The 21015-nt window shown below is 35.2% G+C and overlaps 1 protein-coding gene across 2 annotated transcripts in view; it reads right to left on the bottom strand.

The window, feature by feature from the left end:
- Positions 1-3543: 3543 nt before the first annotated feature.
- The window catches only part of LOC149782999 (casein kinase II subunit alpha), a 79162-nt gene continuing 61690 nt past the window's right edge, over positions 3544-21015 (bottom strand). For both annotated transcript variants that reach the window (XM_089934561.1, XM_089934562.1), the window contains 2 exons: positions 18578-18664; positions 3544-6729 (listed from right to left, as the gene is read on the bottom strand). In XM_089934561.1, coding sequence (XP_089790687.1) covers positions 6629-6729; positions 18578-18664 — 188 coding nt within the window. In that variant the 3' untranslated portion in view covers positions 3544-6628. The remainder of the gene's footprint in view (positions 6730-18577; positions 18665-21015) is intronic.

Here is a 21015-nt window from a genome sequence, read left to right as displayed (position 1 = left end):
GAAGAACTACATGTTTATCATCTTATAGAATATCCAGATCACCAATCCAAGAAAAAATGAACCAATTCTTTTAATGGAAATCAAATCCAAATTGCACAGGCTGTGCATGCCATCCATGGTCATTAATCTCCATATAAAAACTTATCACTATCAACATATAATGAATGTTTATTTATGTATAATGCAAACCAACTGCAAACAAAGTAGACCAAACCTGCCACTGAATAAATCTGTCAACAGATCTATGCTGTAAAATAATCAACAGAACAGGGTCTATTCTGCTTGACAGATCAGGGTATATGCTATTTGACAGATCAAAGTCTATACTACTCAGTATATCAGAATTTATGGTCAGATATATTAGGGCCTATGCTGTATTCATGTTAAATCAGAGTTTATGCTGTTTATAGGTCACAGCCTGATGTTCAGTAGATCAGGATTTATGCTGTCAGACCTATCAGGGCCTATGCTGTATTAGTATTAAATCGGGGTCTATGGTGTTTGACAGGTCAGAGCCTGCTGTTCAAAAGATCAGGGTACATGCAGTTTGCTGGAAATCATAAGCAACAGCATCAATATTGACCTGCAACCAAATCACAACGAATCCAAATCTGCTTGGCAAAAATGTACCATGAATAAACATGTACAAATATTTTAATTTGTTTATGTTTAGCCTCATATTTTTTTCTGGCTATACTTCCAAATAATAAACAAGCTGAATATGAATACTTCAAACACTAGCGTTATTGATTTTTATGATGACACTCTTAAATATACATAAAACTTCCCATAATCTGATGCAGTTTCAACAACAAAATTTTGACTATTTATAAAGATGACCCAATTTAAGAGGTTGCATTGGTACCAGAATGGTCAGATTGGGTCCAAATCATGTGGCCTGTCTCTAAAGGAAATTGGTTTAGAGAAAGGCTGATTTTAAGAAGTTTCATTGTTCACGAAAACATACTTCTTTAAAATCAAATAACATGCTGGAATGGACTGTCATGTTTTTCCCCACCGAATTGTGTTACCTTATAATAAATTACCAAGAATGCTTTAACAAGATTTTGTTCTGCATTTCTATTAGGTTTAGAGCATGAAATAAATTACCCTGAAGAAAAGCAGCTTGAAAAGAAGAAACAGTCTGCATTTCCAGATCACTTCAAAAAGATGCTACCTCAAATACTTTACAGAACAATCCTGTTACATGATATTATGTACAGAAAAACAATGAAAAGCAGAACAACAGAATGACATTCAAAATATACAAAACAATCACATGATCCAGTGAGAACTGACAACTCTTAGTCAAAGTTGCTCTAAAAATTGGGGACTAAATATGATGAATAATGGAAACAAATTCCATATTCAAAAAAATTTCCCCATATTGTACTGATTATTAGATCTTGAAAAATTCACTATATAATTTAGTAAATGAAATTCAAAATGTAACTTAGTCAAAAGCTATAAATTCAAATTATGTGGCAAGAATAGTAAGCACAATAATATTAAAAGTCCCTAGTCTTATCTAAATATTGTTTTGCATGTGAAGGGAATGAACTGCTACACATCAAGGGAAAGAAATGTTACAAAGATGCTTGTTATTCATATACTGTTACAAAACTGTACATGTACTTACTCTTATGATGGCAAAATTCATGGAAATGGGAGCCAGTTTCAAAAGAAAATGTGACTGCATAGTAGCTTATGTTAATAACCACTTCCGGATTTTTCCCGACCAGCAAATGGGAAACTGGGTCAATTAAATCAGCTTAGAGCTTTCAAACACACAACTAATTGCAGCATTTAATTAAAGAGATACCATTTACACTCATGTACAAGTCAAAGTGCAAGCAACAGTGACTGATCTGCTATCACATGCATCTGCAGTTCAGGGTCTATGTTGATTGTTCCACTTATTAATTCTAACAAATCGTCAAGACCCAGATCTGCCACAGCAGCATGTGATGGCAGATCTGGATCTGTGCGTCCTGAAGTTGGAATCAACTTATAAATGAGTAGATAAAGGTAAAATCAAATTCATCACAAGCCCATACTTCGTAATAAGCCCATTCCCTACTTTAATACAATTTTAGAAAATTATAACTTAGAAAACTTAATGCAATGACAATCCAATCCCATGTTAACCTGGATTTTGTGAAACGGGCATTACCCCACTACAGACATGCAGACCAAAATGTCCAACTGCAACAAATTCCAAAAGTTCGAAAGAAAACAAATATTGTAACAATTGCATGAAAATCTTATCAGGTCATCTACAAGTGCACAGACAAACATATCAAATTTCATTTGTCTATATGAAGTGGCTTTTTGCTAAAGTGTGCTTTTATGAAGAAAAGTCAAATTAAAAGTTTTTAAACTGTGCCAAAATTTAAGAACTGTACTAATGGCCTAAAAATCTAACAAGGTCATCCACATTTTCAATACAAATAGCTATCCAAATTTCATGTCAGCTGTGAGTAGTTGTGCAATCTAGTTAACAAGTTCCTCCAGATGGACAGTACCAAATCAAGGTCTTCCCCATGCAGAAGCAGGCGTGGTGAGGAGCATAGATATTTACAATATTGTCCCCTGGACATGTCAGGAGAAAAATCTTCATTTAACTTTATGATTACCTGAACAGCCCAATCTAGTTGCTAAAATCATGCCCAATATATCTGCTGATACCTGCAGGAACTGTAAACTATGTAACACATTTGTATCCTATCATTTATGGTTCATCCAGAAATCTTAAACAGGTTGTTTTCTTACTTAATTTCCCCTTTCTTTAAATCTGTGCATTCTAATGTTTTCCTTCTTTAAATCTGAGCAGACTTAGTATATATCCCTTTCTTTAAATCTGAGCATGCTTAGCATCTTCCTTTCTTTAAATGTGAGCATGCTTAGCATTTTCCCTTCTTTAAATCTGACCATGCTTAGCATTTTCTCTTCTTTAACTCTGAGCATGCTTAGCATTTTCCCTTCTTTAAATCTGCGCATGCATAGCATTTTCCCTTCTTTAAATCTGAGCATGCTTAGCATTTTCCCCTTCTTTAAATCTGAGCATGCTTAGCATTTTCCCTTCTTTAAATCTGAGCATGCTTAGCATTTTTCCCTTCTTTAAATCTGCGCATGCTTAGCCTTTTTCCTTTTAAATCTGAGCATGCTTAGCCTTTTTCCCTTTCAATCTGAGCATGCTTAGCATTTTTTTTTCTTTAAATCTGAGCATCCTTAGCATTTTTCCTTTCATTAAATCTGAACATTCCTAGCATCTTTCCCTTCTTTAAATCTGAGCATTGTTACTTTTCTTCCTTCTTTAAATCTGAGCATTCTTTACTTCCATCATTGAATCTGAGCATTCATACCTTTCTTTAAATTAAGAACATTCTTAAAATGTTTCCCCCTTCTTTTAAACCTATGCATTTTTATTTTTCCCCCCTTCTTTTAAATCTAGCAAGTTCACAAATGAACAACCGTATCTCTAATCACAAATATAGAACAAAAATCCTTAAAATACATGCAAGAAGAACATAAAACATGAACTATTTTATAAGAGTTTATTTTACTATCAAAACAATGTGAATGAGGTCTCTAAATCTGTAGAGAAACAACAATTTCTAATGATTTGTTTATCTAGACAGTAGAGTATATACCTGAAGCAGATACGTACATTAATGTAAATTATAGTCATATCACCAATTAGTATTTAGACAAAATGGCTGTATCATAATGAAAGTTATGTTCTTAAATATTTCAGTGCTTGTAACAGGTATACGGTACTTCTTCAAACACAGAAAGTTTTTGTGAATATTTCCTATACTAATTATGTTTGTCAGATTCACACAAACTTACTTGTCATCAGAAACATCAAAGTACAGAATTAAAGTCATGAAAAATTCTTAGTTTATTTTTTTCTATGATCCAATTTAGATACATACATAAAAAGTTTTAAAAATAGGAAAAGCTGCCTTCAATACAAAGATATGGCTCATCTCACGGGACAGCATGTTATGCTGATTTAAATGCAAATTTTACAACTTTACCTCGTATGAAAACAAGTATTCTTAAAAACAGTTTTCATGGATACAGCACAAAATTTTCTTCATACAAAAAAAATTCTGGTGAGCATCCAATTTAACATTTCAACTGTGTAGATTTTCCTTCACCTAATATTGTAAACATTTTCTTTTAACATAAGAAATCTAGCACTTCTTGCATAAACAGAACAACACAGATATGTATACACTTGTCAAGCTTAATTTCTTTGAGTTAAATTTTAAACAGACATTGGAGAAAAGGGTCAGAGAATCATATACTCAATTTACATGTGAGAAATGGAACAAGATTTCAGCTGAATTACTTGTAAAGTATGAACACACAAGAAATAAAAACATGAAATTTCCCAAATTTTATAAGTGGTTTGTTACAAACAGGTCGTGTTAAAACACTAATGTAATCATAAAATGTGTGTACCTGTGAGAAAATGCCACAAATGTACACTTTCCCCAGACTTTAAACTTGTGAAATGTTACAGCATATACTGTACATACTTGCTTATATGTGGAGTCCAATTACAAACTGAACATTATGTGATGTAGATTTGGGTCTGTTCAGTTTGTAGTTGCTGGCAGATCTGGGTCTATGCAGTCTGTTTGGAGTAATCAGTGAAACAAACAACATCAGCCCTGATAGCAGATCTGGGCCCATGATGTCTGCAGTCAACTCAACTTAAAATTCATCTGTTTGTTCCACAGGTAAAAGTCTAATCTTGAGCTTTTCCATCAAGATTTCCTTTGCAGAAATTAGATCAAAATAGATAAATTCACAGTATTACTGTCAACTGATCTTACTTTAAAAGCAATATCACCTAGATGCCCCCTCTTCTGCTATCCAACTTACACCTCTTAGAAAGTCACAGATCAAACACAGTTGACCCTGCTTAAAACAAAGGAACCAGTTCATTATAAAATTATTCTAAAATTTACTGAAAAAGGCAGAAATGCATTTATTGAATTATTTCACTTGTACTAGAAATTTTTGCATATCTTAGAAGATAGGATCTTATTTTGTTTCAAAACTATTCTATTACTTTAGTTAATAAGTATGTTTATTTTCCACATTACATACCTATAACAATGTTTCATGATGTTACAAAATTTCATGCAATGTCAAATAAGGCAAAGGGATCATGTACATGGCATCAAAATGTCCTCAATTCATTTCACCATGCTAACTTGACATTTCACTAAATCATTCTGCAGTTTGTCACATGATGAATATAAACTTACATTTTGCCTCATTTCAAATGAAATTCATTAAACTGGGGGGAAAAAATTGTTGATCTTTTTATTCACCAAGACTCGAAAAAGAAAGAAATTATTAAACTCATTGCATAAATTTCATCTGAAATGAGCTTTCATGTGATAGCTTCTATATAAATAGGTGCCACTGCTATTATAAATAATCATATAGACTTGGGGATCTGTGACTTTAGATTTCCAAACGATCATATGGATCTGTGGATCATATAAAAACAAAGATCAAGGACTCAAGAGTTGTTCAAAGAAATAATAAGAGATTCCTTTCTGTTGTGGTGGCCTAGTATTTGGTTAGAAAGTAAAAAATCTTCCAACACTCAGCTTCCACTAGAAAACTTTAATATTGAGCTTAATCTAGGGCAAGGACAGACAGATGGACATGCACTCTAATGCCAATGTGATCATTATGTTGATCTTTCATCAATGCAGGCTCGACAGACATGAATATTTTTAAGTACTTGGACTTGGAGAAAGAAGCCATCTCCGAGTTAGTGTTCTCTATATTTGGTTAACTTAGACTATTAATAATAAAGTTTACAAGTCAACTTGACAGACACAAATTTAGTTTTACAAGGGATGCATTCTGATGAGGTTAATAAAATAATTTAATCTCACGCACTGTCATTACTAGACACTAATGAACATAAAATCCATATTACACACTGAAAATATGAAGGATTCAAAACAGGCTACGAAATTCAATTGTGTCTATTCTTCATTAATTTAGAGCATCATTCCTCTATTTCTTAATACTTACAGCAAGAAATACCCAAGATTTTTCCTAGGGTCTCCAAGACTTAATAATGATCCTCCATTACAATTAGATATTGTACACATTCATGCAGAATTGAAACATGAAAAACTTCATCCTATTTATCTAAATTCCCAATCTGCTCATCTTTAACCTTCCCGAATAAGTTACCAAAAGACCCATTGACTCTCAGACCCTAGAAAAATTTCCTGAGAACTAATTCAAAGATCATGTGATTACATTTCCTCTGTATCTACAAGGCCTGTGCATGATTGTTAAATTACTAGGTTGCAAGCAGCCAGAATAATTGAGGAGAGAATTTGCAGTCAGTGATGGCATGGTGGTGAGGCATCATAAAAATACAGCTGCCTCGTCGATGTAGCAGTATCAGTCATCTGCAAGCAGTGGTCCATTCCATGCAGTGAAGAACAACCATACACAGATGATGGTGGTAACAAACTGGCAGATCCAAAAGTAGAACTGAATGGTAGATGTGGATATTGGAGGAGTTTTTAGTGAAGCAGAGGAGGAGAAGGATGAGGAATACAGGCAAAGAGACCTAAGACTGTGCCGCAGCTGTCGAGCTATTAGGAAGTGGTGACATACTGGGCGTCAGGACTGGGGAGCTTGACACCGGCACACTACTGTTCACATTGGGACCTGGATTGAAGAGAAGAGAAAGAAAACTCAGGCAAGGATGCACACAGAAATAAAGATGAAGCAGACAGGCACATGTATAAAATCTATTACAAGACAAGAACATAAAGGTACAATGAGAAAGACATTATCCAGACATCAGTTATATTCCCTAAACAGGAAAACCCAGTTTAACATGCTCTGATTCAGATAGAACACATCATGGAGCAGTTCCAGATTTTTTACAGCTTTATCAACTTCTTCCAACAAATTTCTGGATAGCTACAAAATCTCTATTGTAATAATAAACAGGTGTTTTATTTGTTAATCTCATGACATGTATTGCATTCTTGAAGAAATAAGACTGCCTTTCTTTATATCAATATGGATGTTAAAAGTTTATATTTGTTAATGTTCCTTGCAAATCTGTCAATAGAATATCAGTGGACATTTTTCTCAGCCTTTCTGTCAGATTTCCTTTCTCAAATATACCAGCTTTTTATTTTATAAAAAAAAAGAAAGATTACTGTTAATCAATTTGCAATGAATCAACAATAATATAGCTAATAGCTCTCCTTTTTCTTTGTCTTTAATGAATTGTATTGTTGTTCACTCCAAAGCATACAACAGACCAACAAAACGAACTCAAATCAACTGGCATACAAAATTTAGCACCAAGCAATGCTGAATAAGCTGCTAAATTTACTTACTTCCAAATCATCATTATTAATCACACAACAAAAGACTGGTGTAAACAGGTTAGTAAATATCACCGTGATTCAATGCAAAGTTCTATGCAAAGATAAGGCATTTACTGCATTTCTCAGTTACAGTGAATGTCACAATTTCAAGCTGCCTTTGGAACAGACTCATTTAAGATATTGTGGTGGTAGTGATTTTTGTTGCTACAATCAAACATGTTACTCCCAGTTATTGCTATGCAGCAGTGGAAAGCCATAGTTATCAACATATTTTAGAACATAGTTCTCAATATGTTTATTCTTTCATCTCTCTTTTACAGAATACTACACTATTTATTGGAGATCCCTCTTCACCTATCAACACTAATGGATACACCAACTGGGTCTAGAGATTGCACTGTACTATTTACAGTGAATGGCATATACATCTACATACTGAAAAATTACTGTGTTATGAAAAATTACTGTTACATCTTTCCTTACATTATTTTTGAAACAAAATATGCAATCATTCTGATGCATCATGATCTATGATGGAATGATTAATACTCAAGCTTCTTTGTACATATTTCCCTAAAAACTGAATTGTTTTACTTGCCTATTATTATGCTGCTAAGCCTTTTCTACAGAGCTAGTCCCCAATCCAACCAAGGACATTGTTCTATCCTCCAATTAGAAACTGGATTTGATTTTGAAGGGTTTAATGCCATTTTTCAGACATGATGTGCTGTACATGGCAGCCAGCATATCTGGTGTATGGTGGAGGAAGAACCACTGACCGATGGGGAAGTCGCTTGCAAGCTTTCTCACATACCCATGCTGGTCAAGTTGAAACTCAACATCATGTGGACAGAGATGAGATGTGCAATTGATCTATAAAGATGAGTGCCTCAGACCACTCTGCCACTCAGGGCCCCCATAACTGGAAGTTTACAATAAAAAATAATAAAAAAACCAACCTGTCTAATATATCAGTTCAAATCTGACAATCAGAATACCATTCTTCTTTAACCTGGACCTAGACAGAAAAGATATCAGAACGGGGAGGAAGGAGGACATTGGACAATAAATCGCAGGCTATTAGACTATAATTAAAGTTTTACTTCCCAAAACCCTATATTTTATTTGCTGTAAAGCACTAGCTCCTATTATTACGCTATGTGCAAGCCTGGTGGGAGGCCGATGGCATAAAATAAACTGCCAAAGTAATTTACAACTGTTATCAGTAGGATGTTCTACTGCAGAGGATGGCTTGACAACTTGTTGGGGTGATAGTATTAGACAGGGCTACTCAATTGCCCTCAATGGTGGATAAAGTATTCTCATCCTTAAGGGTCTCTGAGTGGCATAAAGCGCTCACCGTTATGGATTACTGCCATCTCACCTCTGTCTGCATGGGTTTGAGTCTCAGGTTCAGTTAATGTGGGTATGTGAGAAAGCTTGCCAGTACCTTCTCATGAATCAGTGGTTCTTTCCGGGGTTTTCCCAGGTTTTTCCTCCACCATTAATACTGGCTGCCATGTATAGCCTATCTTGTGCTGAAAAATGGCGTTAAACCATACAACAACAACATTTCATCCTTCTAAGCAATAGAGAATAAAGTCCACAATTGCAATTATAGAGTGGCAAATAGGATCAATGTATTTACTACAGCACCAATTACAAAACAAATTTCCAACTTTCCTTGTAAACCTGATCATGGTAGATACATTGTTTTATATAAGCCTGGCATGAAGGTGAAGATTGTACAAGAGTGGTGCACAAGGAACCTACTGTGCTGCAACAGCAATTTCTTGTTAGTGGCAATTCCCCCGAGACCAACAGGTCTAGAAGTGAAAACATCCAATTTCCATGCTCTTTAGTCTGGCACTGGAGAGACTTGAAAAGAGGTAGTATGTTGTTCAGCCTCATTGTGAATAAGTCTAACATTTGCTTTCCCCATAGATGACAGTGTCTCTGCTACCAACTGGTGAAAATATCATTCAATGAAGACTGTTCCCTTCTATAGACAAGTTGACATCAAAATATTCCTCTTGCCCATAATGTGGCAGAATCAGAGTGATCCCCTCTGAGAAAGTTACAGACCTCCAAGCAAGGAGAACAAGCACAAGTTACCGCATAAGGTCTGAGGAACACTAGAACTGATGTCTTGTCTTTGTTGACCATGACGAAGTAATGTCTAGTGAGGTTCAGATATGATTTTGGTCTTCCCTAAAAAAATAAAACCTGAAATTTTTTTTAAGGGGGGATGGGAGTCCTGAAAACATGTCTCAATAATTTCTCAATTTTTGCAGCAAACATATTACACTTCTCTCTTTTCATAACAAATCTGTAAAATAAACACCCAAGTAACTCAACTACATACAAATAATCCCATATATTCACTTGTCTTTTTCTCCAATGGACACAACCTGTTGATATGCCAGTCAAGCTCTTTTTGCGGCTTTGACAAAGATTTCTTCAGCCTTCCTTGTCACCAGTGACATTTTTTGGCTCAATGTGCAATCGTTTCTTTTCCTTCTCAATGACAGCCTTTTTCCTTTCAAGCTGATGCTTGTATTGGCGACACGCAGTGTACATATTCTGACAAAGAGCCACATCGATCGGTTCTCTCAGGCAAAAAATCTTTCTTCTTGTACTAATTAATTGCACTTTTTCCAGTTGCCTTCTGAGCTTCAATTTTTTCCATATGCAGCTTCTTTTGTAGATGTTGTTCCAAACTCTTACAACTGTTATTACCTTAATTCAGATCTTTTTTCCAGAGGTCACAAAATGCCAATCCTCTAGCGTTCAGTTTCTTATAAACTGAACAACTAAATTTCCATCAACTTTTTGCTCCAACCATTCATATTTCGATACGTCTTTTAAACCTTTATTTAAACTTTTTGTGTCATGGTCTCTCTCAACTACTCGGGACACCATGTTTTGCAAGCATGCTTCTTCTTTCCATTGCCATCAGTGCCATTGGTGCTAACTGACATGTCATAAGCAACCATGTTGGCAATGCATTTTGCTTTGAATCTGGACAAAAAGAATAATCAAATTAATTTAAAACTCAATTTCTGGCATGATACAACATTCAATATTTTGAAAATCATTTTACATATGGTTTCAAATGCATTCCTACAAATTGATATGATGAAAGCATATTTTGCAGATAAAGCACATCAAATGCAACACATTGTCTTTCCATTACTGCCGGGGCCCCGAGTGGCCGAGTCGTCTAAAGTGCTCTCCGTTACGGATCACTGCCATCTCACCTGTCTGTGTGGGTTCGAGTCCAAGGCTCGGCTAACGTTGGTACATGGGACAGCCTGCTGGTAGCTTCTTGTGGGTCGGTGGTTCTTCCCTGGGTTTTCCAGGGTTCTTCCTCCACCAGTTATACTGGCCACCATGTATAGCCTATCTTGTGCTGAAAAATGGTGTTAAACCCTAGAACAACAACTTTCCATTACTCACCTAAAAATGCATGTTAAACCTGTAATAAGACCAGATTTGCAATATTTGGGGCTTTCACTCTGCATAAATACTGATTTGTGTGATTTGGATTCTTAACGTAGCTTGAACAATTTTTCAGTCATATCGCTACGATGTCTGCAGTGTGGCAATTTACAGTGATGCCTACACTGGGGCATCATGTCGCAGACATGTAGCATGACATCCCACCCAGTCACATTATCTGGCACCAAGACGACCAGTCCTAACACTAATCTCTTAATGCTTACTGCCAAAAGAGGCAGCTGTTAGTACCATTTTTGTAAGTCTTTGGTATGACTCGGCTGGGGATCAAACTCACAACTTCCCACATCTGAGGTGGACGCTCTAACCTCTAGGCCACCGGAGCAGTCTTCATAAATACTCATATTTGCATGCAAGAAGTTATCATTGACTATGAGCTATAGTGCAACACTAGACCTATACTGGAAACTGGGTCCAATGCTGTTTCTGAAAGGTTGTTTATAATCACTCCCTGAATGCTTGAGCACATTTCCATTTGATCCATTCCACTGCTGGAACTCCTCTTTGCACAAACGTAATTTCATGTTTTTTGGGGTTTTTTTTGGATAACAGTCTCATCCTTGGATGGTGGGCCAAGTTTTGATATATCATTGATGCAAAGTCAATTGCTGAGGTTCCCAGATTCTTATTCTGACTACAATTCAGAGTGGTCATCAACAGCAGCAACAGATTCTGATTTCCAACTTTCAGAACAATTATGTATGAATATGGATCAGCTGGACAGTCAGCATCAATGTCCTGGTCAGTCAACAGTGGAATGTTATGCTGAATTTAATAAACATTTTATTTATTTGACATAGATCTTTTTAAGCATTTCTTTATTTTCCAAATTTCATTATATAAATAATCTTACAATTAGCTGTTAGGCATTGACTAAATTTTGTATTTTTGTATGATGAAATGTATGATCAGTTGGTTATGAAAAGGACCAGTAACATTTTCTGGTTAATGATCCTGTGAGCCTGGTGGAGTTTTTTAGTTTCACAAACTGACAGAACATCAAGAAAGGAAAGGTATCAACCTTCCCTCAGACTAGTCCTCAAATCTTGAAGTCTATTAAGCATAGGAACTGAATGGAAACGGAATAATATTGGTTAAACAACTACCCCTTTCTCTAAACCGGTGCTCAAATCATGGTACCTGTCTAAAGACTAATGTATATCACCCAGTGATGAGCGCTTGATTTTTCACAACTGGCTTTTCCATATCAGTGACCCCAAAACCAAAAACAGAAGATAAGCACCACACATTATACCTAGTGATCAGTACTTCTGTGGCTGGTAATCGGTGCCTGGTGTTCAGTGCTTGCTACCCAGTGAACAGTAACAATCGGTGAATATCACTCTGGACATCACCCCATGTTTAGTACCTGGTGACAGACCTTCTGTGATTCTCACTTTGGCAGATTTCCCAATGACTGTAACCAAGTACCTGATACCTGGTGACGGACCTATAATGAACATTACCCGCCACATTACCCATGCCCAAACACTGGGCAATTAACAGTCAGATAATGTAGATTTTATTGGAAAGTCCCTGGTTATGGTAACTCTACTCCAACAAATGAGATATCCTTGATTTAGATCCAGGTCGACTTGAACAGAAACAATGACCACACTTTTCTAATGTTGGGGGCAGGCAACTTCCCTATATGAGGAAGTGCTGAGGATTCCTTTCACACAGGAGATGACACAATCCTGCCAATAGATATTCACCACTAGTGGAAGTGGGTGACTTCTCTACATGGGAAGTGCCATGAATTCCTCCTAGCAAAAGAGGGAATCCTCCAGAAATAAAACCAAAAAAAAAAGAGGACCCTACTTCCTGGCCGTCTAGGCATAGCAACTATCCATGTCCTATACCTCAATAAACCACATATAACAAAATGTGCAGCCATCCATGCATAGCCATGCAAACTGGATAGGTGGTGTGTCCTTTTTATGCCCCCATTTACCTCACCTTGAAGCATTATTGAAGGCTGAAAGGAATATAATAAATAAAATGACAAACTGAACTATTGGGAAGGAATTACTTACCCTAAAGCCAGTCACCATTAGAAAGCTGAAATGTAGGCACCACTTAGCAAGATACTCAAAAACTTCAAAATGAATGAAAAGGGACAAGATAAAGCATGGAATATGTAGAAAAAAATATACAATATACAATATAAAAAAAAAGATACAGTTTAGAGTAATACTTCCAAGAAATGATTTAAATGAATAATTGTTTATCACCCATGAGACATGTGCAAGTCCAAGAAAATATGAAGATATTCTGGTTGAAGGAAGTGGATTGGGATATCAGACAGGGATCATGTATTTTGTTCACCTCCAATTACTACTTCTTGGAGGGAACAATGTCCTTGAACTGGGGACTAGCACCAGCAAAAGGTACACAAACACAGTAATAACAGCTAATGTATTATTGTTATTAAATTATTTGTTATGGATTCACTGTATATGATAACACATTAACAAATGTACTTGAATTATTAATGCTATTCATTTGACGATTTTCTTATTCATGTACAAATGCATGGTTCCCTGCACAAATTTTACATATTAATTATGCAATCATCATTTTGAGTATTTTTCATACAATATGTATCAATTTAAGTTTGCAACTGTGTCACTAAAGCTAATATTTTAGTGTCCCTTGTCTTGAACAGCCTTGATGACATACATGCAACATTTTCTGCATTTAACTGATTTGCTGATATTGCATGATGTTTTGCATAACAAAATGGCACTCTATGGCCCTTGACCGTCTCATTATAACTGGTTTTCCTTGTATAGATATAAACTAGCTGAATGGTATTTACAAACCTTATTCTTCTGTTTTATCACTTTCAACCTATAAATTATTCAATAAAAGAATCTGTCTGGATTATGATCTTTCAACACTGTCAAGATGGTTTAAACAAAGCTACATGATGCAATTAACAACTTTTAATGACAGCATTTAGTGTTTCTCATCACAATAACATCTCCATTTGCAAGTCCATGCAAGAGATTTATAACTGCATGCCATTCATCCTGAACATTCACAGAACAAAAAGAGCAGGAGAGGTAACTGTAAAGTATGTGCCAAAGTTAACGAGTTTTACAAGCTTCCCAAAATAGCAATCAACCATTTCAATTGTCAGATGGACAGAAATACTGTATACAAGAAAAGACTATATTGAGGTGATTTGCCTGCAATAGGAAGGAACTACAATGTTTCCATTGAGCATGAATACATCTAATAATGGTACGGCAGGAATTTTTGTAAGAATACTCATATGATCGCATGGATCAATTTTGCACTTTGGCATGTTATGGGCATAATGTCAATCAAGTGTCATAAGAAAAACATTTTATGGTGAGAAAGTAGTTGTGTACACAAGCCACAAAAACTGTATCCATCATGGCAAGGACATCATACAGAACTGATTCTTTCTGAGGTTCAGTGCAGTTGTCATTGAATCTCTGAAAGAAGAACTTAGAACCCTTGAAATTGAAAGGGTTGATTTATTGCTTGTGCAAACAAGCAGTAGGTAATTCCATCAGAACATGCTAATGGAACTTGCTATTCAGGATTAAGGATATTCATTGGTATCAAATTAACATGCATCACACAACTTGAAATATACTTTCAGTAATGCGATGTTAATTGTTAAATCAATGCAGCATATATTTGAGGAGATTGTATGTAACATGATGCAACAGCAACTTAAGCCCGGTTTTATTTGATTTTTCTTTAATCTAAATAATGTTAATATTAGGCAGAAAACTAGCAAAAGTAAAAAAGACACTTTCCAACTTCTGAAAAATACAACAAATCTTAGGAAATCATTAGAAATGTATAACCTGCAACCTGCCATATATAGATGTAGATTTCCATATTATGACAATATCTAAATAAAAGTGCCAACGAGAAAAATGTCACCAAGCCACATACACTTTCATTAATTATTAATAACTGGTATCTACATTAGAAACAGAAACAAATTTGATGAATCTCTACTCATTCCATCATTGCAAGATACACAGTTAAAGAACCATTCACATATATTTCTATGCAATAGCCCTCACTCTAGGACACTGGAGTCTAGAAAAACAAACTGCACAGCAACTTAAAATGTTTTCCATATTCAGAGATGCCAACCAATGAGAAAAACTCGCGACTCCTAGCCTCAATTTTTCAGATTCTAAATAGCTTCTATACAAGCATGATACATCTTCTTAGGAGGCATACACACCTTTACATTGCAGTAATATTTGAAGTCCAATGAGAATAAACATGGTGTATCCATTCCACCGATTCCAGCAGAGGATTCCTTCAATGTTTTGGCAGAACAGTAACTACAAACATTAGTTTTTCTCATGAATTATCCACATCTTTCTTTTTCTGCATCTCTGCCACTATTATCACCTATTAACAATCTAATCACAGGGATTTCCCTCGATTTTGAAAACTTAGAGGCATGGACTCAAAATGAAGAGTTCCTAGAAAATCCTGTCGAGATCCAAAGCAAATCAAGTAGCCGAAGCCTCTATGTAAAAATTCAATATGTTCAGCATGTTGCCTTTTTCTCCCAAGCAATCCTTCCTTCCACACATTGTTCAATGGCTGGGTATGTCTTGTGTTGTGTAACTGCAGAAAACTGCAATCAATACTTCCATTGCCAATAAAGACCATCTGTCTCCATTCTGCATGCCAGGCATAAACACCACTAGTCATCTCAGAAACTGTTCTCTATCTATCTTAGCCAGTCAAACTTCTCTACCCAATCTGGCTGTCTTTTCTTTGACATGTGCCTATCATTTACTTGATCAGCCTCATTCTCAAGTTGCATCCAAGACTTCTCACACCTCAGGCAAGACAGCTGGACATTTCCCCAAAAAATGTTTGTAAGGGAAGATGACTTATGACTACTTAGGATACTCAAAAGATACATGAACGTAATCCTCATCTAAATAATTGGGATTACATACCAGCTAAGTGTAATGATTACTGGTTGATTAATAGGAGTCATACACACATGCCTAATACAAATCAAAGGCAAATTTACATCTTGCTCAATGAAACTGACAACAAAGACATGTATAACAGTAAAAACAGAGACTTCAATAATGCTAGCAATAAATCTTTTATTTGATCAATAAGAAATTTCATGAATTCTATGTCAATGATAATCAACTGCCATGCAATTAGCCATCACTCTGCCGAGGAACTATATAATGCAATTGGGGACTTGTCAGGCACCTGCTTAGACATTTGCATGTGTACTAATAACTGGAGGAATCAATAAAATGCTGCTTCAAAATGTATCAGTGTGTTAACAAAACCTTATATCTATTATTTTTTTCACTATATACTTAAAAAAGGCAATAGGAACCGTATCAACCTATCAAAATATGCTGCCTCTTGGGGATCCATGATAGTCAAAACACATGCTTCCATGCTTCTGTTTGCTGCATCAGGACACTGGCCCTCAAGTAAAATGAAATCCATGTAATTGGCTGGTTTCTTGTAGTCTCCTTTCCTTTTTACTTTGAGAAACTATATTCTATATATCATTCTAAGATATCTTTGCTCAAGTACTCCCATCCTGCATTCCCATGAAACATTTTGTCCCATAAAAATTAATAATTCCACAAAATACAGAATGGTTGGCATCTCTGTTACTGTACTGCATAAAAACAAGCTTTTCAAAACATATAATTAAACTTCTGATTGGTTCATCCTCAAAGGATGCTGATTAAATTGGTATGTAAATATTTTTTCATATGGAAATGAATGACACAACTTTATATGGAAACATGCAAAATGAAAATAATAACAAAGTGACACCATTTACACAGGGTTGTAGATGAAAGTTTATTGCTTGGAAAGTGCATCAAGTTTCATGCAAACATAAATTTAAAGCTTTCACACAAGAATTGTATACTTTGTTCATCTAGAAAAAAAAACTTTGTAACATGGAACACACATGATTACCCATGAAAAAAATAGATGTACCATACAAATATAATGCAAAAATATTTCTAGTAATAATATTAATAAAGTATCAATTATTAAGTTGTATGCCTAGCATTGCTCAAAAAGTATTATGGGCTACAGACCATAAAGCTTTCAAGATCTTATTGTTCTTAGTCTTCAAGTACATACACATGCACACAAACACACACCTACTCTCATGTTCTAATTACCCACACTGGTGAAGGCCAAGTAGATCTTTGCACATTCATCCTTTTATGCCTTACACAGTAATACAGAAATGGAAATAATTAAAACTGGCACACAGATTTACGGCATATGTACATGTAACAGGAAAAAATTACACATAATTCAAAATCTATTATCAATATTATGACCATTTCACAATGAAACAGTTGCATGGGACAAAACAAATACAAATCCTTAGATATGGTGGAAATATCCAGTTACATTCTACTGTTCATTCAGAATTACTATGATAGTGACTTAAAAGTCCAAACTGGGCCTAAGACCTGACTAAAACTCTGTGTATTGGTCCAATTATGTTTTTTGTTTTTTAAACTACATATTAAAATGGTCTCTTGTCAAATCTGGTTGAAACTGATTGATCAATCCATGCAAAAAAAATAACATTCTTCTGATTTTAATTAAGACAATTGTATCTGAAGGTGCGCCAAAATCAATTAGGAAAATCTGGAACATATCAAAATACTGTTGAAGTCAACTGAGCATTTTTAAGGAATTATTTAAAGGTTATGCTGTTTTAGTTGATTAAATCCAAATCTGAGAGTTAATCTAGTTCAGCTGTGCAAATATGTAAAGTTTTCACATTAAAAAAACCTCTCAAATACACTAAAACCTTTTAAGCATATTTTATGAGGTCACACACATTTTTTGCTTTTATGTAATGATAACAGATCACTATCATTTGTACGAATCTTGAAGGATTTAATGCCAGGATGATACATATTGGTCAAACCATGGTATAATATATTTCAGTAATGGAAGTCATCCTCTGTTCAAATTGAACGGGATCCAATGCCCAAGTATTCTGTATTAAAATTATGGTATTGTGGTTTTTGGGAACAAGTTTTTAAAAGATTATTGTTTGAAAATGTTTACTGATGGCAGCTATATTTAATGACAAATCTGCATCAGCTGTAAAAACTTTAAAAATATTGATGCCAATATGTAAAATTTAGTTGAAAAAATAGTCAGGAGGTATTAGAAAATTAAAGTATAAAGAGTTGATCACTGTGTATCCTGGCTAGATAGAATAATCAAAGGCAGGAACAACATTTAGCACTCACTACAAATTGTGCATGTCTGACAGATGCAGGGCTATGCCATAATCTTTCTTGGCCCTATGGCTATGTGAGCTAAAAACTATCTGTCTAGCTATGTTTCACTATTAGTATAATTATGCTGTACTGCATCTAGCAAATTCCACAATTATGTCGAGTCTTAAAATTCTTTCATGTTTATTTAAAATGATGACTGCCTTTCTGTTCGGAGAAAGCTGTCAACAAGGAAACAGAAACATTATCAACATGCTTTCCAATAGAAAATAGCTGCAGTAAAATAGTACATTGAAGCAAATTTGACAAAAAACCAAATTAAACAACAAGAACAATACAAGGACAACTAATGGTAAGGAGGGATGTTGGTACCTATCTGTCCTGCAGCGTTTGGGAGTGGTGTGGGTGAGCTATGACCTGACATTGTTGTCAATCGACCCTGCTCTTTCACTATTGGATCTGAAAATGAAGGCAAAAAATAATGTATTAAAAGTTCGCTCATACTAGGGAATTGCTAAGGAATGCAAGTTAGCTGAAGCACGCAAGAGAGTCCTTGCTACCTTGACACAAGTTAGTGCATTCTTTTAGAAATGTTGAATAAGCTTTGAAAATGGGTCACATTGATAAAATCTTGGTGCACAAGTTTTCTCCCCTGATGCAGCTTTAATGTCACTTTGTTACAAGTACTGGAATTAAAGAGTCTAGACATTATTTTCCACAATTCCATACATGCACCTGGAAAGCTTCTCACAACTGGGGGGGGGGTGTGGCCCCCCCAACCTCATTTTACCATCTTTCATGATCAGTGCTAAATTGATATCTAATCTCATATTCTTAAACTGTAGTTAAACAAAAATACTTCTGAAATTTTCATTGCTTACTGTTCATATGTACTGGAAGGTTGTGTTGACTGGATTGGATTGATAGTATTTTTACAGTGCACCAGCATTTTTAGGCTATCTAGCGCCGTACAAAAGGTTATATGTAGGATCATTTAAAAGTGATAAAAGGTTTTGTATCGGCCAGCAAAAAAAATCAACCAGTTAAAAGTAAAACAATAAGATGGTATGGGTAAATAAATTTCTTAATAAAAGGAAGGCCAAGGCTGGAAAATCAATCCCCAAGGTCAACAAAGTGAGTGAGCACATTGCCAAATGAATTGTCCGTGAATTTTCGTAACTGTAACACTAAAATGTAATGGGCAAGAGCACATGTTGCAGAATGAATGGTCTTAGCTTCATAATGATTCAACCAAAGTATGAAGAAAAAAAGGCTTTTGGAAATATAATCAAATTAAAGAACCTAAACCAAAACCTTAAAGCAGATTTTTTTTTTTTTTACCATGACCTTGAATCAAAGATTTAAAGGGTGAGTTGGAATGTCATAAAATGAATGGTCTTGATTTCATAATGATTCACCCCAAATATGATAAGAATATACAAATCAACAATGTTGGTCAAATTCCATTCTGCAGTTTCTTGTAAAGTTTTTTTTTTATTGTACTTTTTTTTTCTGCATCATTTATACAAATTTGAAAACCTTCAAAGCCAGGGTGCTTTTTGTCGATTTTGCTCAAATTCTCCTTTGCAATTTTTGAGAATTCATTTGAAGGTTTTTCCATTTATTATGACATGAACCATCTCTGATAGCTGATCAGAATCTTTTGTACAAATTTGAAAAGTCTCCATTAAATTTCATCAAATTCTATTCAGGAGACATGGAGAACAAGTCATTTAAGCTTTTCTATTTTCAGAAATGGCAGCCATATTCAACGGATTATTCATTTGTAAAACTTTGATATTTATTCATCCTTTGATGCTTTCTGTCAAATTTGGTCAAATTATATTAAATGATTTTACAGCTCTTTTAAGGTTTTCTATTTCAGTACCAGTAGTCAGATTTGATGGCAGTACAAAATTTTAAAGCCCTCTATGCCAGGATGATTCTGCCGAACTGGGTCAAAATCTGTTAAGCAGATTTTGGAAAAAGAAGTTATAAATAGCAACTGTCGATGGTGGACCACACTTAAGGTCAAGTGAGCTAAAAACTGTAACTAAAACCTTAATGCCAGTTCGCAACAGCTGAGAGAGATCTGAGTCCAAGGTCAAATAGGCAATGAATGAAATGCCTTTACTTCATAATAATGAATGCCAAGGATGATGGGACTCAATCAAGGAATTTGGAAACATATGTAAATGAAACAGTTTAAACTTCACCTTACTGAAACTGTTCTGAAAACTCGATTTTGACATGGCCATGAATTCAGGAGTAGCCATAACAACATTTTCAAGATGGTGGCCATATTGGATGTCCATGCAGCGCCATGTTTCTTTAGGACCATCTAAAGAGATGCTGCCAGGATTCTATCTAAAGAGAGAGATCTTTTTCACAAAATAAGTGGTGAGTTGAAAAGAGGGGTGTTGGTGGGAAAAGAGGAAATGGTGAAAGTTTCATATTTACTGAACACTTAACAATCTTTCTCTTTCTTCCTGCTCCACTCTGTTTGAGCACTACTGAAATCAAATCCTCAAAAGATGTTTCCTGATCTCTCTTAATAAGCAGTTTCTGAGCTTAATCTTTGCAACCTGACTTCACAAGAAGTCTAATGTAATAACCCCATCTTAATATGTATCATTCATTCAGGTGATGTAGCATTAATAAGATTTTCAAGATGACTCCTGTGGTGGCCATGATAGATGTCTGTGCAACACCATTTTCATTTAGGAAAAACTACACCATGGGAAGGATGTGTGTTTCAAGTTTCAAGACACACACACAAAAACTCAAATTTAAGTAGTGATAACCTGTTC

The sequence above is a fragment of the Sinohyriopsis cumingii genome, chromosome 15, assembly GCF_028554795.1.
Source record: "Sinohyriopsis cumingii isolate HCF-2022 chromosome 15, ASM2855479v2, whole genome shotgun sequence".
NCBI lineage: Eukaryota > Metazoa > Mollusca > Bivalvia > Unionida > Unionidae > Sinohyriopsis > Sinohyriopsis cumingii.
This window is presented reverse-complemented; position numbering and strand designations above follow the sequence as displayed.